Source organism: Bemisia tabaci, chromosome 2 (assembly GCF_918797505.1).
Source record: "Bemisia tabaci chromosome 2, PGI_BMITA_v3".
In the NCBI taxonomy this organism is placed as follows: Eukaryota; Metazoa; Arthropoda; class Insecta; order Hemiptera; family Aleyrodidae; genus Bemisia; species Bemisia tabaci.
Genome location: NC_092794.1, coordinates 15,208,732 through 15,230,597, shown reverse-complemented (window position 1 = coordinate 15,230,597; position 21,866 = coordinate 15,208,732). Strand labels below are relative to the sequence as shown.

Sequence of the window (21,866 nt, the reverse complement as noted above, 5' to 3'; positions counted from 1 at the left end):
GAATGCGTATACTGCGTTCTTCTTTAGCACGGCAGAGCAGGGTTTCTACAGGTCTGGTAAATCTGGAAAGCGGGGGATTTTCGTCGAATTTTATCAGTTCAGGGAAATCAGGGAATTTTACGAAAAATATTGAGAATTTGAAACATCTGTGAACTAATGAACTAGAACAATATCACGCTGTCTACCCAACAAACTTTAAGATTCAGTTTGGTTTTCGGTTCAGTGCTCTGAGTCGCACATTGGATAGTGGATTGAGAATTATTTTCAGTAAGGCATTAACCTTTTAATTAATTAATTGAGTGATCAGTATCTGAAGATAACGGTGTCACACGTTCCTGTCATTTGCAGTGAAAGTAATGCCAAAAACCGTTCATTTTCAGTTTCTGCACGGTTCATTCTTCATATGAAAAGTTGAGGAATTTTGATAATTTCGCTCAGCAAACACCTACGAAAAATCAGGAAATTTTCTCTTTTTTTTACGAATTCTTGGTACGAAGGTTATTGGGTTTTTTGTACGTATTCCTACTTTTGTAGTTGAGGGGAGAAACCATGGCAGTGCTTCAAGGCCGCACATATTTGCCTGAGGCAAATAGATGTAGCAATTAAATGTAGATATTTCACGTGTTTAAATTAGGACTTGTACTGATTCACTATCTGGCAACTATGTGCGGCAAATATATGGCAACTCTGTGTGCGGCGTAGCTGCACCCTTCTGCCGTGCTAAGGAGAAACGCCGTATGAACATTCGCGAGTTGCCAAATTTCCTACGATAAAATGTTTATTTTTGAGGAAAGCCATGAATGTTTTTTCTTGAAATTTCCAGATACTTTAGATCAAATTACATAAAAAATTGTCCGAAAAGGAGTAAAAACATTCACACATTTTCTTGAAAATTCGTATTTTACCTAAAGAGATTTGGCAACGCCTGAAGGTTCATACGGCGTTTTTCCTTGGCACGACAGCATTGCTCCACGACCATGACGACACCATGATAACGCATCAGAGGGGTATCATCCGTCACCAAGTCTAATTTATAAAACGCTGTCAACATCCCCTCCTCAACAACCGCGGTTTGGTCGTATATTCAAATGAAATACTAATTTTTTTCTTTATTTTCCGATGTGAGAACACGCTATATTTCAACTCCTCTGTTCATTTGTTACGAAACTTCGAGCGCCTGAGAATGCACGATTAAGCTGATCTCTTTCTGACCATAACAACCGGAAAAGGGGGCGAAAATTATGGCGTCACGGTTGTAGATGAAGGAGCGGTGTCAAATCCGTACGTGATACATGAATGACTCCCGTGATCTCAACGGAATGTAGTTCCACGAACTATAATCCAAGTTTCGCCAATCGGAAACGTGTAACTCCGACGTTTATAATCTTCTTAGCAAGACTATTCACCGCTAAAGCACTTCAAAAGTACCTTGGCATCGAAATTATTTCTCTTTAAGTGACAAGGAAGCAGTTGACCACCTCGCGTGAAGGAAGCATATTGCATTTCTCAGCAAAATTAGACCTGCCTCTGGAGGAAAGGAAATTGCCGGCACATTCCAATGACATCCGTTTTTATCCCTGTCCCGGTCGGAACCGGGGAGAATGCCCACATTGAGCAATTGAGCATGCAAAAGTTGAAAGACACGACGATTTTTTACACAATGATCAAAATTGATCGTTGAGGACCAACGCGGGAAAAGTAGAAAAATTGACATATCCCTTAGAGAAAATACAATACGAGTAAGAAAATTATTCATATTCACAATCGAAAAGAATGCGCACCTAGTTCCATCGGAGCAATCAGATGAAAGTCCCTGCATTCATATTTGTCCCAGGACACGCTCAGCCGTGAACAGGCTTATGACGCGCCTTCAATATTGTAGTTATACAGAAACTTACACAGGTGTTCGAATAGTTGCTTGTTCCAACAAGATAGCATTACCCGGATAAATTCCGCCCCTTCATAGTAAATAATAATCAAGTTTAATATGCATATTGCACCCTGTAATTAAACTAAATAAGATAATAGATATTTTTGTGACTGTGTTGGTCGTGTTCATGGGCTAACGTCAATTTCCGACCACGATAGGGCCATTTTTTGTCATCCTCATTTCGTCTGTAAACGCAATCCGGTGCATTGTCTAATACCAACAAGTTTTAAATGACCCTACGAGTTTTGTTGTGTTTTTCGGTTTCCGTCCAGAGACAACATATTTGGACTACATTTTGCAATTAGGAACTAATATTTTCGGCTTATTTTAGGAACAACGTGTGTGATACGCGTGCGTTTTTATATACGGACCGAAGGACCTTACTTTGATGGTCACCTACTAGCTAATGCATTTCGCCCTTCAGAGCTTTGTTATAAACATGAATATTTTATAAGACTGCCCCACATGTTGTGGTCGTCGGTCCGTAAAATTTCGACCTGCTCATCAAAAACTAACAGGAATTCTGCAGGGTCACAAACCGGGGTACGTTACTCGGCAGTTTCACCGTGGAAATCCCGTTTCCTCGAACATTTTTGCGATTTTATCTCCCTTCGATTCAAGATCCGCACGAAAGAACAACTCCTTTCCTTTCCTCTCATCGCCAGAGACTTATCCTAGATCCAATTAGTCGTCAAACGAAAGAAACGCCTCGGCGATTAACCTCGAAGATTATTATAAGCCGGCCAATATAAATGCAAATTTATGCGCTCACCTCGGCTCACGCTCCTCAACACGATACACGCTCCCGCTCCCGCCGCAGCCGCAGAGGTAACCGTATGTTTTTAATCTGCCCGAGTATCCTCTCCAAAGCCAACTTTTTTAAGTAGCTTTTTTTGCGGCAGCCGCGGGGCTCAAATAAATTGCACCTACGTGGCACATTATTCCCTCCCTCCACCCCCCGCCCCCCGTTCCGATTGATCGAGACAGCTCGGTAAGCGCCTCGGACAAATTATTTAGCTTAAGCACTCGCGGACGCCCGCCCGCGCTGGCGGTAGAATTAAGATAAATTATACAGATCCTCCCGTTACATTTCATGCCTTTATTTTTGCGGCCCGGCTCATTCTGCCAAGGAAAAAACAACCAATCGATCCCAATACATCTTAAAAGTCACATCTTTTTAGTGTTTAATTTTTTAATTTGTACATCTTAAAATAAACTACGATAAATAGTGAATTGCACGATCATCAGCGGATCACTGGAAAAAAACACATTGGATCTAGAGTCCAGACTCTTAAAAACATCGACAAGAAAAAATACTCTTGATTCAATCAGATTTAAGCTTGAATCAAGAATCAAGCCTCTTAATTTTAGCGGATTTCCTTTTGGTTTAAGCTTAAATTTGATTGAGTCAAGAGTCCTTTTTCTTGTCAATGTTTTCAAGAGTCTGGACTCTAGATCCAATGCGTTTTTTTTTTCAGTGATCCAGCAAATTGGTAACATTGTTTCTTCTCCATTTAAACCTATGGAAATGTATCGATTCTTGAAGGGGCTAGGTGCTCCGACAAGAATCGATTATTTAAGATAGGTTTAAATGGAAGAAATCCTGTGTTGCTAAATCGCAGGATCCGCTCCTGTATACAAAAGATAAGTTGCTTACGCGAGGAAAAAAAAGAAGATTGACGGTCAAATTCCTAAAACATACATCGACGGCTAGCAAACAATGTCCCCTATCTGCAAACTGGCGATTTTGCAGAAAGGAAAGAAAATTTCGTCATTTTTGTAATTTTACGGTTAGGTCTCCATTTTTTTCGTACATACATTTACGTCATTAGAGCGCTTTTCTACCGAACCGGAAAAAAATTAAAATCATCAGCTTGAGTCAGGAATTTCTCAACAGGAGATTCTCGCAGGAACAATAGGAAATATCCTGGTTTCAAACGCTATTCCGTTTATTCCGAAGAGACGTTTTATTGCCATGAAAATATATCCAAGTGTGGTTAAACTTCTCTCCCTGGTAGATTTTTAGCTGGCACAAGAAACATTCATACTTAGGTAATCGACGAATGAAATCATTTCAGACGTGAATTACAACTTTATTATGTGCATGCATGACTCCGAAGAAGATAATTGCCTAATGGTTTGCTAATCCCGGGTCCAAATATGAGGAATAAATATGCGAGTGCATGATTACCCACACAAGATGCGGGACGGCCGCCCTCCTGATGTAAATGTTTTGATTGGTGTTTCCTCCCCTTCAGGAGAAAATGTTGAAGTTTTAATTCCCTGTGATGACTGCTCTTCGACTATAAAAGCGCGTATCTCAGTTCGCAACGTTGCAGAGTTGTTATTATCCATTTTTTACGAAAAAAAAATATCCTGAAACCTGATTGGTCTTCTCTTTGCGAAAAATACTCTAAAAAAATTCCCAGCAACCGTCTCAATTTGATGAAATAAATTGGGAGCGGAGTTTTTTTAAAACCACAAGTGAGATTCGCATTTTTGCAGCTTTACTGTCGTTCCGCTTTGTCCCTCTAAAATGCAAGTTACAATATGTGGTGAAAAGATAATGAGTGTTATTTGACTTTCTCTCAACAAAACGCATTGGACCATTTGCGATCTGCATTTTTGAATTTTATTTACATTTTGTTTTTTGATTGTTTGAATCGTATGCTAACCCTTGACAATGGCATTCTGCCGTGACTAGTTACAAACGACTCGGATACATCAACAATGTTCTTGCAACTTTTATTTGCTCTGCTCTCCATATACCAGTTAGACTACAGAAAGAATCAATAGATTTTACTGGATTAAAGAGACGGTTGGACTGGTTATTTGGAGGGGCTCCAATTCGAACATTGCAGCGTCAACGAACTTCCGAAAAGCAGGTCTCTTTCATGATCCACTTGCAACACTCCGGCGTTTGGAGCATAAAATATATTTTAAATGAGTTATCCTTTTAGCTAAAGTCCGAATATTGTTTTTATTTCAAAATTATTCAGTTTTTATCATAAATATGTGAAAGTAGCTGATATTCCTCGTTAGCCTTGAAACGGAAACTATTCCCTAAAATATATATACTTCACAGTGAAAACTGTGCACCATTCAATAATGATTCCACAGAAATTTTGAGACGTTGTAAAAAAATGGTATTAATAAAAACGACTTATTTTTACGGCGTCGAAACGTCGAAACGAGTGAGAGGAGCATTCGACTAACGTACACTACTAAGATGGTGAGAATCATTGTCCTGAAACGGATGGAATCCAAGCTCTAAGCCCAGATAAATGACAGAATCTAAGCAATGTTCTGCACGATTTACGTTCCTTTGATCTTAAGGGATTCGATTAATCCCTTGAAATGGGATAAATACCTAAAGCTTCGAGTCATTCACAAGGAGCCTCCCACCAAAGTTTATCTGCGAATTCATGAGGAAAAGCAGAGTCTCGCAACCCTTGCAAGGTTTCAAATCAGTTGCGCTTTAAGCACTGTTGCTTCGCCGATGTTCATTTCGCTTCGGAATTTTGTGTAAGAAGAAGTGTGCATGTGAGAGCGTGTCTGTATACTTGTTTGGATTCATGTGCCATGCTAAGCGAAAAACCGTTTAACTTCCATGGAGACCCTGTTGTTCTTTTTCTCGATGGAGCCTATATTTTATCCCCCAAAATCCAAGTGACATGAAGAACGAGTGAGATTCGCTTCGTAAGAGTGGAATTAACTCGGCGAAAAGAGTTTATTTGACTCTGCACGAGCCGAGTTTACTCCGGAAACAGATTGATTGTGCTCTGCTTTCACATTTATATGATTGTATGGGAGTGATATGGGCCCTGGAGTGAAATACACTCCGGATTTCACTCCAGAATACTTAACAGTGTGTAGCAGTTGCACTACTCTTACCAGGGTCCCTGAGTAGACCTATGGTTTCCAATTCAAGTATTTCTATGTCGTTGTACGAGAAGAAGCCAAATAGCTGGATTATCTAGGTGGATCAAAATCATTTGAAAATTGGGTTTAAAAAATTATTATAGACCTTCTTCTTTAGCTACTTTTTCTTGTGGACGTGGTTCCTTTTGATTACCGAGCAAACGAAAAAATCAAACCGTATTTTGCACCGTAAAAATCCATTGTATATGAAACGAACACATGACAATACCAGTCGGAGCAATATCCTCACAGTTTTTGTTTTACCTAGTTTCTTCTCAATTTTCGCCCAAGTTTGCGATTCGCGACCAGTGACCTCGCGAAACAATGCAACCATCACGACCCTTGTGGTTACCTGATGAATCCGATGCTGAATCCGTTTTATTGCCCTTTCGGCGCTGTGTTTATGATCCGGCCGTCATAGTCATTATTATATCATACTTCTCCCATAAATGAGTGTCTCTCCACCGAGCTGTTATGACCTCCGTTGCCAAATGATGTCATTAATTTCGCCTCGCAACGATCGATTTTCCACTCTAACGACCCGAATGAATGATTGCTCAAGAATGAGAGGAAGTATCAGGATTCTTTGTCATGATAGGTCAGAAGCGCGCTTCATCAAGGAAATCAGCGGGCTGATTATTGAAATTGATAGACAAAGCAATAGACAAAGAGGAAAAAAAGGATATGGAGGGATCCTATTGGTGGAAGCGGGTGGTTGCAATGGACAAACGAGGTAGGTCATAGACTAACGAATAGCAACCCACGAGAGACCCGATAGTTAGTCCATCATTTTCTCCCTTAGCCTATAAGAACCACCCATTTCAACCAATAGGATCGCTCCATACTACCTATGTCTTCTTTGTCTATCACTTTGTCTATCAATTTCAATAATTAGTCCGCAGACGGGTATGAAAAGACACCTTACCAGCTCCAGCTCCGAAAGGGCCGAAAAAAAATGAAAATTGAACCGTCTGATGAGTAGTTTTAAGCTGCTTTTATTAACAAATCAAGAAAAAGGACCAAAGATGACCATGACCATTTCAAAACTGACAGAAAATATCACATACTTATTTCGCAAATTATCTTACTTTTCCGGATGTTGGGGGTGGGGGGGGGGGGGGTGTCGTAAGCCTCCCGTTCCTTTAGCTCTGGCCATGTCGGGACTAATTCTGATTTCAGAAGTGCCTAAAAATCCCATCCCACCTATAATAGTTACTCGACCTGAGTCGTCAATTCTTTCGTTCACGATAACTATTGTTAGATTTACGATAGCTGATTCAAATTTTGTAATGTTGTCCATATTGGTCTGATGAAGAACTGTATAGATTTTCGGTTAAATCGCATTTACTGTTTACTTATAAACGTTAATTAACGTAAGTGCCCTACTTACGCTTTACTCTTGTTTAATTGATAATTGATTAAAATGAATCTCTTAATATTTATCAATAAATATAGGGGGCTTTGAATTAAATAGTAGGCTCAATATCATTCTCCTCTCGACTAACAGAAACTGCAGCAGCCCTCACTCCAATATCACGTGAAGTTTCAATCCGATCGGAAAGAAACTATAATAGTTTCCTCGTTTAAATTTTTCCAACGAACCAACTTTTATGATACCCTAACCCTCATTCTCTGAAAATGTCATAAAGAATATAAGGGGTACGAGCGATTTTCTCTCGAATTGATTTTTGCGAGGAGCAATTTTGAAACATCGCAACCGAAGTGTGCACTTTTCTAATTCGGACGTGTTCACGCTAAAAGGAACTATGTTACACGCAAACCCTATGGACATAGTTCCTTTTAGCATAAGTGCGTTCGTTCCATCATCGATAAGCTCTCGGTCCTCCTTTGTCAACGGTCATCAAATCAATCGGAAACAACAATGAGCTCCCCGGCCGATCGATAAAATGGAAGCGGAAAACATCTCTATGTGCGGCCGTTGCGGGGGACACGTAAATATCCCGGGGGGAGGGGGCGGTTCAGCGTTGTCATTTTCCGGGATGCTCCCCCGTTCCCACGGATCAACGGGCCGATCCTCGGTTCCGAATCGACAATTCTGGATTTACGGCAACACGGATATCATATTTAATTGGGTAGACCTCCGCTCGGATCACGTCCTCTATGTTAAAACCTCAAGAGTCGAGTTTTAAACGAGCCCTGAGGCCGTAAGAATGCGCTTGTTTTCAGGGTTCATCGGATGATGGACATGTTTGGTTGTTGGAGGGACGGAGTTGGTTCTTAACAGCCTCCATTAGGGCTCCGGCCCCATTCTGCAAGGGACCTCGCGGCCCGGTTGCTCTGCGGCCGAGTTAGGTTCCTTTACGGTTTCGGAGGCCGTTACAAAAGAGCCAAAGATGTAAATGTCACATTTGATGAATGGACGGGATGGATTCCGTTTCCGCACGCGGAGGAGCCTCGCCCTACGAGCGCGTATATCACGCTCCGACTTGTTCCACTTCCTGTACGAAATGTTTTTTATCTGTGGATTCTGCCGTAGCGTGATGTACAAGGAGTTACCCGGAATGTCGTCATTCCAGTGAGGAAGCAGCGTTAAAAAATATTATTTTGACTAATCATACGAATAAAATCGATTATTGAATAATTGATAGACAAAGCTGTAGAATAGATAAAGGAGACAAGAGGGATATTGGGATATAGAGGGATCCTATTGGTGAAAGCGGGTAGTTGCAATGGACAAAGAGGATGGAGATTGAGGACCTCCAGCACTCCAAAAATTAGATTTAAGATACTTTTATGGGAAAAAATTTATAGGAGGAAACACACTATATAAATGTAAGTAATAAGCAATATAGGCTCATATTAGAATGTAAAAGAGGCCTTCGGGTTAAGTTCACTTAATTAGTTAAGTTTCAACTTAATTCCATCCTGTAGTTATCAAAATAATGAACAATAAGTTAAAAAATTTAAAAAAAAATAAAAAATGGACAAACAAGGTAGGTAATAGACCAACTAACGGCAACCTACGAGAGGCCTACAATTTTTCCCATATGTTCTGCCTTAGTCTATAGGAACCACTCATTTTACTAATAGGATTGCTCCATATTTCCTATTTCTTCTTTGTCTATCAATTTCAACTATCAGCCCCCAGCTATTATTTTGAAAAAAAGGCGTCAGGAGAAGTTCTGAGCGTAACAGCTCTGCCGTTCAAAGAAAGAACGCCGTATGAACATTCGAGAGTTGCCTAATTGCCTTTGATAAAACATGTATTTTTGACATCATTCATGCATATTTTCCCTCGTAATTTTCAGATATTTTAGATTAAATTGCTTACAACAGTATTTGAAAATTTTGGAAAATAATATTCACAATTTTCCCAGTAAATCTGGTTTTTATCGGAGGAAACTTGGCGACGTCTGAAGGCTCATATAGCGTTCTTCCTTACCACTGCAGAGGTGTTTAGACGTTTTTTCCTTTAAAATCCAAGGTCTCGCCGACGACGTTTGCCAGAAGCCTTGTCTCCACGGGACGTTTCATAGGACTTGTCTCTGGGAAAAATCTCACTTACAAAGTTGAGAAAGATATTGAGTTTGTCAATACTAATCACAGTACTAGGCAGTGCTCTTGTGGACTCCTAAGAGCAACTGGGAGAGAAGATAACGATTTTTTTCTCTCTCTTAACGGGGAGAAACAGCAGAAGTTTCATTCCTGCAATTCAAACTTGGGACAAATCTCATGAAATGTCCCGTGGAGACAAGGCTTAGAGGTCAGCACATCTGACCCGAAATCAATAGAATCTGAGTTTAAATGCCGATAGTGGCGTCAAATTTTGCCGCTTACTGTAATGGGAGGGTACGGAGTCAATGATGATTCTATCATTGCAGTGAAATACAAATTTTTCAAAGAGCTGAATGAAGAAATTGGGAGGGTTTCATCTTGTCTGGAGTTAGCTTGTTGGGTAATTTGAATGGTGGAATAGGACGTCACGTGAATTGCAAGAAAATGAGACTATGCGAAGAGACCTCAGTGAATGATAACGATAATCGCATCGTCATATGCGATGAAAGGGGATTGAACTTCCCATTACACAGAAACCCATGAGTACACATGGGCTTAGTCCACTTTGGGATTGAAGTTCAGCATTGATAATGGAAATTTTAGACCTCAAGTGTGGCAAATTCAATTTTGAAGTAGCTTTACATTATGTATTATGTTTTGCGAACTTGACTAAGAACTGTTTGATTCCCGCTGTGCTTTAGTAAATCGATGGCTAAAGTTGGAAATTGGTCTCTCAGATTGCGATGTCGTAAGTCTCGCTCGCCCTACTAAAAACGGCCATGTTGGTGAATGACACATCGAAACATGTTGGTACCAACATAGAACTAACTTGGTCTCAACATTTCACTATGTTTGTGTTCACTTTTGACAAGTTGACACTATCCCCCCCCCCCCCATAGTGAAAGGGGTACCTTTCACTGTGTTTCACTATGTTTACACGAGCACAGGGCGAAAGAGACCATGGTGGGAATAACGTGATCTCAACATGGGAACAAAATAATATTTTCTAGCATGCATGTCTTTTCTAATTTTTTTTAACGGAAACTAATCGATTGTTTCTATTGAAATTTTATCTGAATTTTTGCTCTCATTCTGAGAAAAAAACCCCTACAAACTTGTAAGGAGGAATTTTGATTAATTTTCATATAACATAATCGAAGCTTTTTAAACGTTTCAGTCATTTAGAATCTTATTTTGCGCATTTAGGCGTCAATATGTAACTTAAAATTTAAATTTTTTGTCAATTCAAGTCTGTCCTCCCATGGGCGGCTTTATTTATCCAACTCAGCGGGCAGATTATTGAAATTGATAGGCAATGCTATAGACAAAGAAGACAAGAGGGATATTAAGGTATCCTATGGATGGAAGCGGGTGGTTGCAATGGACAAAAGAGGTAGGTAATGGACTTACTAACGGCAACCCACGAGAGACCCTGTAGTTATCCCATCATTTACCCCCTCAGCCTATAGCAGCCACCCATTTTAACCAATAGGATCGCTCCATACTCTCTATGACCTCTTTGTCTATAGTTTTGTCTATGAATTTCAATAATCCTGTCCTTTTAATGTCGGTCCAAAGGATGGTTACAGGATCGCGCGAAGACGAGCGTTAGTTGACGCGGATGTTAGCAAATCCGGTTCGCTACAAAGGTAGCTGAAAATGGAGTGAGCGAAAGTACAAGGCATCGAAGTTGGGATTCAGTTGCAGGTCGTTCCATTTACAGGGAATAAATAATGAAATCTGTCTCGGCCAAGCAGTTACGGATTGTGAAAAGTATCAAATCTGCAGACCCTATGGTCGGAGGGAATAATCTCGGACGACGCGCTCGTATTATTTGCACTGCTGCCGTATCATTCGGTTCAGTCGAATAATTTGAATCGGTGCTTCTTGCAAGATGTTCTTTTGTAGAGTTGACTCTCAATCACTAGCATTTTTCTTAAAAGGAATCCCCCAACCCCCGAAAAAACCCTGCAAATTTATAAATATGAACGCGTCTCAAACAATAATTCGCATAAACATTGATCGAATTTAACAGGAATGCGTCGAGTTACATCTCGGAAAGAACCAGTTAGGAGTAGTTTTGGATTCATGAAATATGATAGATGCTCTGCAGCCCGTGACAAGATATACAATAAAAAAAAACAATTTAAAACTAATCAACCAATGGTTTTGGATTCAACTAATCGTAAAGCTTCTGGTAGGAATTCAAAATCAAGGAAACTTATTTTGAGTGTGAAAATAGCCGATCAAATTCGGCCTTGACATTAAATCTTTGAAGAATAAAACCTCAAACCTCTTTTTTTTTAGTTTTAATCTTATTGGGACTTGGCGCGTTCTTGCGGACTGATTATTGAAATTGATAAACAAAGCTTTAGACAAAGAAAACGTAGGGAGTATTGAGCAATCCTATTGGTCGTAACGGGTTGTTCTCATAGACTAGGGGGAAAATGATGGACTAACCGTGGGGTCTCTTGTCAGATGCCGTTAGTTTGTCTATTACTTACCTCCTTTGTCAATTACAACTACCCTCTTCCACCAATAACGTAGCTTGCTCTGCGTTATGTCTTCTCTATTCATAGCTTTTTCTATAAGTTTCAATAATCAGCCCACAGAGTCTCTGGAGGCAAAAAAGGCGCCGAACTAAAATGCACTTTAGATTTCGCTCCGAGATTTGTAACAATCTTTTCTCTATTTGAAAAGGGGGAAAAAACCGGCGATGATTGACTTTATGTCCAACTAATCGGACAACAATGGACCGAAGGTCGGTTAAAAAAAGGGGATGGAATAGAAAAGATATTTAAAAGCGTAAAATTAAAACCCATCCGGGAAAACCCGGGATTACTAACAACTGTTAAAGAATGCGCTAATTGTTATTCATAGATGAAAAAAGTTCAGTTTTTTCCCCTGAAATAATTTCCATATTTTAATGACTGCAGTAAATGTCGCGGAACCTTTCGAAAATGGTCACCTTGCCCCGCGATGTTTTGTTCGTATTTGCACGGTACTCTCTATTCGCCTCACACTTATCCTCCTTTCACGCATCGTCCAATCCAGAGTTGTCATTCTTTGTCTAGGTATAACTACCAAGTTGTCATCTTTGTACTCACTCAAATAATACTCTTGAATAGACTACCTTCATAGGGATAGTATGGCCATTGGTGGATTAGTGGCGTGGCGTCCTTTGTTATAAGTCGATCGATCTGCCTTTTAAACCTATGAAAAAGGATCTATTAACAGGGTGTTTGCAGCGTGCACTTTAATGCTCGATTCTTTACCACAGCTTCAAATGGGGATCTATAGATAATCAATCATTCACGCTTCGCCATTGTGATCGATCCACCTTTGATTGGCTTAGCCATTTAAGGCATCATTAGGGCTCATTAAGGCCTCATTAGGCCTCATTAAGTCCTCATTAGGCCTCATCAAGTCCTCATCAGGCCTCATTAAGTCCTCATTAGGGCTCATAAAATCTCCTTAGGCCTCATTAAGGGCTCATTAAGGGCCCATTGGTCCTCATTAAAGCCTCATTAGGCCTCGTTAAGGCCTCAGGCCTCGTTAAGGCCTCAGGCCTCATTAAGGCCTTAAGGAGCTCTTGAAATAAAAAAAATGGGGCAGACGTCGTACGCAGATGATTATAAAGTGAAAATAATGAAATTCTATTTGCAATAACTTGTACCACAACGGTGCGTCATCCTCTGACTCCTGTCCCCACTGTCCAGGAGTGTTCGACACCCCTAAACACAAGCTTTTCAGTTGTGCAAAGTTCTTATAAATTGCTCCTTTCCAAAGTCACCACCACTTTTTTCTTGCCGTTAGAGTCTCTCTCCAAATACTCTCCCTATATAGGCACTATTTCCTAAACTTGCCTTCGTGTTCCATTTTTCCGGAAGCATGATTTTTGACGGATGATTCCTAATTTTCTTTGCTCTTCTTTGACGGAACTACCTTTAAGAAGCGGCGCTTTCCAAGACGAGCCGAGATTACAATGAGAAAGGCACTTTATATATAGCCCCGCTAGGGCTCTCATCGGTGATGCACGACTATTTCCGCGTTACCTACGTCGCTATATGAATGACGCCCTAAAATGTTTCCGGTGGGCTAATGCAATATTCATAGTTCGCACGAGGTGATATATTCCACGCAATTTGAGCTTGCACTTAAGTTTATTGGATCAGACGCGAGTAACCCGGCAATTTTCCTCGCCCAACTTCACAGCTACCCGCACCCACGTTCCGGCACAAAGCACATACTTGAACCCGTTCTGACCATAATCTATAAGTAACTCTCTGCAAATCAGGTTGATCGCTGTGACACGGCCTCTTGACAGGAGAACCTATTCTGCCGTGCTTACGAAGAACGCCGTATGAGCCTTCAGGCGCTGCCAAATTTCCCCTGGAAAATCACTGATTTTCAGGAAATTCTTTGAATATTCGTTTTTCAATTTCTCAGACAATTTTGTCTGTGATTTGATCTATGACGTCGGAAAATTTTAAGGAAAAATATTCATAATTTCCCTCAAAAATAAACATTTTATTGAAGGAAATTTGGCAACTCTCGAATTTTCATACGGCGTTCTTCCTCAGAAGGGTAGTATTGATCCCCAAATGCAGAAAAGGTATGTGACCATGCGCCATATTTTGGCGAAATTGAATTGAGTGCGGATTCTCATTCCTTGGTTTTGGATATACCTTAGATGCAAAAAAGACATGTCTGATAATTGCAATGAATGAGGGGGGAAGGGGAGGGAGCGGCGAAAAATCCAAATTTAAAGCAATGCAACTTTTCAGATCATCGCGGTATTTGAAATAACATACACAACTAGTCCATTGAAACTAGAGTCGAATGATAAGCACGAATTAAGCATAACTTGGTTACTGAAAATGCAACTTAGGGAATGGAAGAAATTGTTTAAAAATTGTTAATCGTTTAAAATTTATAATAAAATGTAATACTAATTTTTACTATCCTTTGCAATAAATTTTGAAAAATAATAGTTTTTTAATTTTTTATAAGAATAATCATCCCCCAAAAAACCCTATAAACTTGTTAAAATGTATGAAAAGGGATATGTCCGTCAAATTGAAATCGCTGCCAATCCGTATGTAAAATCATAGTATTACAAATTCATTTTAAGGCTTCAATCCTGGTACTAAATGCTCTCTCAGGGTGTCTACTGGTCCAGCAAGTCTGGAATAGCACTGATTTTTTTAAGGCGGCCCGGAAGTTCCGGAAAAGTACGGAAATTCCCTATAAAGGTTCGGAATTTTTTGCCTTATGCCACGGGTATTTTTTAAAATAGCCTGGAAAATATGTAATGCAATCCATTGCGCAATCATTCTTAGTGCAGTATTTTCCCGCTAAATAGTAATTGTAAAGCCAGTTGATGCTCAGGCCACCAATGAGCCTCAACTTTCGTGGCTACGTCATTTTTCTCGCGATTTTGACAATTTTCGAATATCGTTACTTAAAGGTACCAAAAAAGCACTGACTTTGTCTGCTTATGAGGTAGTAAATTTTTTGGAAAGGTACTGAAAAAGTATTGTAAAAGCGTTTAATATTTACCAGCCAGTTTTAGTAGACACCCTAGTCATGCGACACAAGAACCCTGGTATGGAAAGTTCGCAGTCTCGAAAACGCCTTCAAGTGTGGCGTGATACCTCACGCATTCCGAAGAGTACGAATAGTTGTATCATCGCGCCTTAGCAATACAATGGAAGATTAATATTGAAGTAGCCTCCACGCTGGCCTTGGCGGTTTTCCTCCGACGCTATTACAGTTTTGACAACATCGTTTAAGTGTGCTCAAGCTAGGATTGTATTTAACAAATGGATACTTTTCGTAGAAGAATTTCAAATAAACAAGCGGCAATAAATATAGCTAAATAATAGAAACTCAAATGCACTCAAACTCAAAAGTCCTGAATTTTTCCGCTTTTGAGTCACTGAATCTTTTGGAAAGGTGCTGAAAAAGTACAGTAAAAGCGTTTAATATTTACCAGCCAGCTTTATTAGACACCCTATTTATGCGACACAAGAATCCTGGTATGGAAAGTTCTCAGTCTCGAAAACGCCTTCAATTGTGGCGTGATACCTCACGCATTCCGAAGAGTACGAATAGTTGTATCATTGCGCCTTAGCACTGCAATGGATGTCTGCAAATGGAATGTCTCTATTGTCTATCTTTTCAAAAATTTTAATTTATTCTATGAATGTGTATTCAGTAGTATATAATGTGGTCTCTGAGCCAATTTTTCGTAATGGGAGTGTTCTCAGTTTAAGTATTTTTCCCTCTTTTTTCCCCACAGGTTTCCTGGGTTCGACATCGAGACATCCATTTATTAACCGTAGGAAGGTACACGTACACAAGTGACCAGCGGTTTGAGGCTATTCATTCACCTCACACAGAGGACTGGACCCTGAGGATAAGATATCCGCAGCAGAAAGACACCGGGATCTACGAGTGCCAAATATCAACGACCCCTCCAATTGGTCATCCGATCTTCCTCAATGTCGTCGGTAAGTCAACTAACTTTTCGAGATTCCACTCAATTTTATTTGATTGAAAGAGAAACTTAAGCTCAAGTACGCAGCGAGAAAAAATAGCATACGGTTGCGGTTTATAATACTCGATTGAATAGTCTGAAGTACGTAGTGATTTTTAGGACTCTCGGTGAAATGATAGTCAAATTTGTGTTCCGAATTCTGACGCAATTGTTGTGTTTTGATCTATTTGGCAGAAGATTTGGTTGATGATTCGTCAAAGTACGACAAAAAACTCACCGAAATTAAGCGGATTTAGCTGAGACTTGAGAGCTAATTGATGAATAATATTTTCCTTTCTCTTTGACTTCCTACCGTATCTCAAGAATAATTTTACGAATTTTACAAGTCACCACAAAATTGTTGATAGACTTGAATAACGACGGAGAAAGCCCTAAGATTTTGGTTAGATATCAGGTTGAGCGGTTTTACGGAAGATATATTTTCGTACTAAACCGAGCCCAGAATAAAGTTTCATGTCCCTCTCCACTTGATTTTTTATGACCAATTGTACGAAGAAAATTGATAGGAGAATAATTCTCCCAAAACGACTCAAGTTTGAGGACTTTCTCCTGTCGTTTTTTCACAGAGCTGTCGGACATAGACGCCAAAATTGCTTTGCTCATCTTGATTTATGAAACCTGGCAAGGCGAGAACGGTAACTTACTCGATAAAGTTTGTAATGACCTCATTATTTTTTAATAAGCCGACATTAACTTTCAGTATTTTCCGAAAGTAAAGGAAATTAAGATAGTCCTTAGGTTGCCGATTCGCAACTTCTGAAGGAAATAACGCAACGTAAATATATCATGTATGATCCAACGCCAATTTCAACCCTGTAAAAACATATTTTTCCTACAGGGTCTACGCTACGTGGCCACTAGGAGGTCAAACCGCTTTGCGTCCTCAAAAGGCCGCTTCCTAGGTAATATTCCAAAACAGTCACGGAGGAGGGCTCATTTAGAAGTTATTACCTACCGATGATTGCAAATATCGTGAGATTTGGCTCAGTCCTTCAATCCCAGAATGAATCATAAAAATGACTGTTTTCCATTTTTAAATTAGGAAAATTTAGAATTTCATCACTTACGATAGGAAAGCCTGAGTACTATTTTAAATATTTAATGAGAGCAGGCTTGAGTAGAGGTCACAAAGGTATTTGTAAAAATCACAAAATTTGGAAGTCGCAGAGAAAGAGAGCTGTTATATGGATTGCATTTTGCAAAAAGGAAGGAAAAGCATTCCAATTTCCTAAGACTGTGCAACTTGTTTACCTTGGTTATATAAATGGATCATTTAAACAAGTTGTATCTCTACTCTCACTAAACCATGAATTCAAGACGAAAATTACTCTCGTATATTTAATTTGTTTGCGTGATTACAGTACTTTTTTGCAAAGAATATAAGTCACACAATCCTAGCAACATTAGAATGGTCTTGATATCTTTTTGTAAAATGCAATCCATATTATACAATTTATATTTTCGATGTTAAAGTTTACGTGTAAACAAAAGGAGGGGCTGCGGTGAGAGGACTCACATTCTTGCTAATCAAACCGAAACTGCATTAATGATAACTTTACTGCTAATATCTGAAGGGTGTCACCTCACCTTCGAGTTGCAATGATGAGCGTCTAAATTGCGAATGAGAACAGAGGAAAATGAGGCGCCATAAAATCCTTCCGGCACCTCCTTTTGCTCTCCTGTCACAAGCTCTTCGAAAAGAAGTGCGCGCAGGTGACAACGTCCCGTCGTACACACATACAGCTTTATTTATGTGTAAGTCTACTAACACCCCCTATCCATTTTGCGAGATGGTTATTCGCTAAACTTCGGTCAGGGATGCCGAATTGCACAACTATCTTTCTGGTGTCGTCCATGAAAAATGTATACTGCCACTGCGAACGGTTCGTTTAATTTTTCTGCCAACAGAGAGCATAAGTTTGAATTATGATCTACCAATAATGCACCCTAAACTTAATTGATTTTTAATGTCAGACAACTCCCGCCAAAGCGGCATGTGAATGGACCGGTCGTTGTATTTCCTTTTTTCAGCCGGCATTTTCGTCACTCTGATTATGAATGTCCTTTGGAGAAAAACGGAAAAGCTAGAGAGAATGGCTATTAGAATATTCGAAGTCATTATGATATAATCATATTGGGAACATAGCAACATCATAATGATATCGAACTTATCAAACTACGCCCACTGATTATCATCATGATGTCCCGCTGATCAATACTGGTTTCATATGATGGTCATACTAACCACTGGGATGTCGTACTGCTATCAGCATGATGTATGTCATGCATCATCAGTATGGTTTCATAGTGCATCAGTCTTATAAGTATTGAAAAGTATGATCATCGGGTTTTCCTCAATTTCTTTTCTCTTCTCCTCCTGGTTTCCCCCTCTATCTCAGATTTCCTCCCTTTTGCTCAATTTCTCTTTCTTTCTTTCCCCTCCCACCCTAATTTTCCTATATTTCTCTCTTCCTCTTTTTGTCGACCTTAAACTCTCTTTTCCCCAACTTCCCCTGTTTCTCCTTTTCTCCTCTTTTTGTTTCCCTTATTCTCTTCCCCCCTCTTTTCCCTTTTTTCTTTCAACTTCTTTCCAAAATTCCTGTTGGCATGCTTCGGTATCAATGACTCAACTCTGAGTTTTTGTGAAATGAGCTTTTCTTTCCCGCGGATATTCGTGAACTGATTCAATTCCGGTATTAGCGTTCAAAATTTTGTCCAGTCTGGCAACATCTAGAGTGAGTCACGGAGGATTTCCTGTTCCGCTCAAGACTGTCATATTTAATGTGAGATCGTAAGTGAGCCAAGTGAGGGAGGAGGAGGGGGCAAGAGGGGGTTTCAGCGCCGTTGCCGGCCCGTGCTTCATAAATTGGACTTTATCCATTGAGCCGCTTGGGATGAATTCCATTCGATCGATAGAATTTCGGGGCGACGGTGCTCTCTGGAAAGAGTATAGTAAGTGTCGAAAGGGGCCTTTTGAGAAAACGGAACTATTAACATTCAAAAGGAGACTCTTATGCAACAAATCCTCAAATTTCTGCGATTTAAAACTCCAAAGACTTTCCTAAATTGTTCAAATGATTAAGAAACGAGGAATTTCATCTTTAGCGTTATAAAAATGACCATTCATTTTTCATTACTATTTTATACTCTTAAGAGTCAAAAACATATCACAAGAAACCCGCACTGAAAAAAAAAAGATTGGTAGAATTTACCATTCCTTCACGCTGTATTTCACACAGCGTCAATTTAGAGTTTATTCTGCCAGAAGAAAGGTAAACGTTACCATATACTGGTTACAGGTAACCATTCCTCTGGCAGAATTGACTTGAAGATTGGTAAAATTTACCATTCCTTCACGCTGTATTTCACACAGCGTCAATTTAGAGTCAATTCTGCCAGAAGAAAGGTAAACGTTACTATATGCTGGTACAGGTAACCATTCCTCTGGCAGAATCGACTTGAAGATTGGCAGCATTTCATTGACCATTCTTTCACGCTGTGTGAAATGCTGAGGTAAATTCTACCAATCTTATTTTTCAGTGCTTCCTATGTCTTCTTTGTCTATCAATTTCAATAATCACTGGAAAAACAACACATTGGATCTAGAGTCTAGACTCTTAAAAACATCGACAAGAAAAAATACTCTTGATTCAATCAGATTTAAGCTTAAATCAAGAACCAAGCCTCTTAATTTGAGCGGATTTCCTTTTGATTTAAGCAAAAATCTGATTGAATCAAGAGTCCTTTTTCTTGTCAATGTTTTCAAGAGTCTGGACTCTAGATCCAATGTGGTTTTTTTTTCAGTGATTAGTCGGCAGTGGGATTTTGAAGGGAACTCGATTTGGAAAATGTTGGCCGCACTGCTCGTTTGGGTGGTGTGGCAGCGCTGGGAGGAGTGTCTGCGCTCAACTCTTCCGGAGACGGTTGTCATCGGGCCCAGCGATCGAGTGACTGGATTTGGCCACGGTAATTCCTCGTTTTCGTGACGCCTGGACAAATCCTCTTCCATGTACCCGGCGTCTTGATTGAAAAGAAGAAGGAAAACCGGGCGGGAAAACACGGCTGAAGAGCATCGCGGAGCAACAGCCAACATCGATCCGCGACAGATATAGAGCGAAACACCTCTCCTCGCCAATCTCGAAAGTAAACCCCGTAACTGGATTGTGTTTGCTCTCATCCTCGCCGTATTTTTCGGTCGCCGCGACCCGAAGGAGGAGGAGGGGGGCGGAACGTGATTCTTGGTTTCGATGAGACCCCTCGAGAGATAAAAACACGCCCCCGACTTTTATATCGACGCTCAATCCAAGTTATTTAAGGCTCACCGTAATTGCACAGCCCCGAATTAATGGTTTCTTGGCATTCTGTAGTCTGGGTCCTCAGCTAGGGACTATCGACAGTCATTTAGCCTTCATCTGAGAGTGTAGGCAAAACGAGCGCATGCCAGGCTGAATAGTGGTATGCTGACGATCATTCAGGCGCTGAACCGTATTCCATCTGGGCTCCAGGTGTTGAAATGTATGACTGCATGTAATGAGTAAATTTATGAGAAAAGCAATGTAATAATTGGACGTATTTATGCTACAAGGAACTATGTCTGACGCAAACCCTATGCACATAGTTCTTTTTAGTATAAATACATCCAATTATCGTGTAATGTGCTTTTATGTACATTAAAAGGAACCATCTCTAATGGATCATATATTCGATATTTCAAAATAATAGAATATAACCTAAAAAAACAATTTTATGATTAAAGGCTTTGCCCACACGAGCGCAGTTTGAACGAATTAGTTCCGCGAACTAGGGGTTCCAGGAACAAGTTATAGGTGAGTTATAACCAGTTCCTAAAACTTATTTGCCCGAAGTTCCTGGAAAAGCTCAAAATGAGAAAATTCCCAAGTATTTCGTTTTTCATCGCTATGTGGTACTCATGAGAATAAAAAATCCATCATAAAAACCCGTCCTCAGAGATGACTCGATTGACTTTTGAGGCTATGTTCACATGCTGAACCAATCGATATCGATACAATTCCACCTATTTTATGTATCGAATACGATCCGTGTGACATGGGCTTTGTCGTGCATTTATTCTTATGGGTCTCTGAGCCTATGTCACAATATGGACATAGTTTTATTTGATTTAAATAAGTACATTGTAAAAACAACATGACGGTGCGCACGGAGATGCAGATGGTCTTTGGGCCAGCGTTACGTAATTCAAAAGGGGGGTGTAGTGCTGCGTTACGGGTGCGTTACAAGGGGAGGAGGGGGGTGAAGCAATCGGAAAAAGTGCGTTACGTAATACTTGGATGGCAATTTTGCCGTGAAAAGACGGGCGTATAATGAATACGAATAAAATCATTAGGCCCGAACCGTGAATGACCGTTTGGTCACAGAGGCGTATCAAAAATCAACCATGAAAACGGAAGATTGGAAACTGCCGTGCTAAAGGGAAACGCCTTATGAGCATTCGAGAGTTGCCAAATTTCCTTAAATATAATACTTATTTTTGAGGAAAGCCATGAATATTTTTCCTTGAAATTTTTAGAATAACTTTAAATGAAATTGTGAACAAAATTACGAGAAAAATTGGAAGAAAAACATTTACAAATTTTCTTGAAAATTCGATATTTATCATAAGAAATTTGGCAACGCCTGAAGGTTCCTACGGCGTTTTTCCTTAGCACGGCAGAGATTGAGCTATTAATTCCTCGTATGTTTGCCGACTACGATCACGCACGGAGCCGGATAAATTGGACGTGTTTATGCTAAAAGGAACTATGTCACACGCAATCCCAATGCACATAGCTCCTTTTAGCATTAATACGTCCAATTGCAGACGCAGACGGCAGTAGTGGGACGTGAAAGCATCATTTTCCCGTTTCCGGCAGAACAACGAAAGGATTCATTACATCCCTCCATGGCGCTTCGCAAAAA

At 40.0% G+C, this 21,866-nt stretch overlaps 1 protein-coding gene across 3 annotated transcripts in view; it reads left to right on the top strand.

Annotated features, from left to right (window-relative positions):
- LOC109033638 (zwei Ig domain protein zig-8) overlaps positions 1-21,866 on the top strand; it is a 460,442-nt gene that overhangs the window by 423,438 nt on the left and 15,138 nt on the right. For all 3 annotated transcript variants that reach the window (XM_072296754.1, XM_072296753.1, XM_072296752.1), the window contains one exon: positions 15,672-15,882. In XM_072296754.1, coding sequence (XP_072152855.1) covers positions 15,672-15,882 — 211 coding nt within the window. The remainder of the gene's footprint in view (positions 1-15,671; positions 15,883-21,866) is intronic.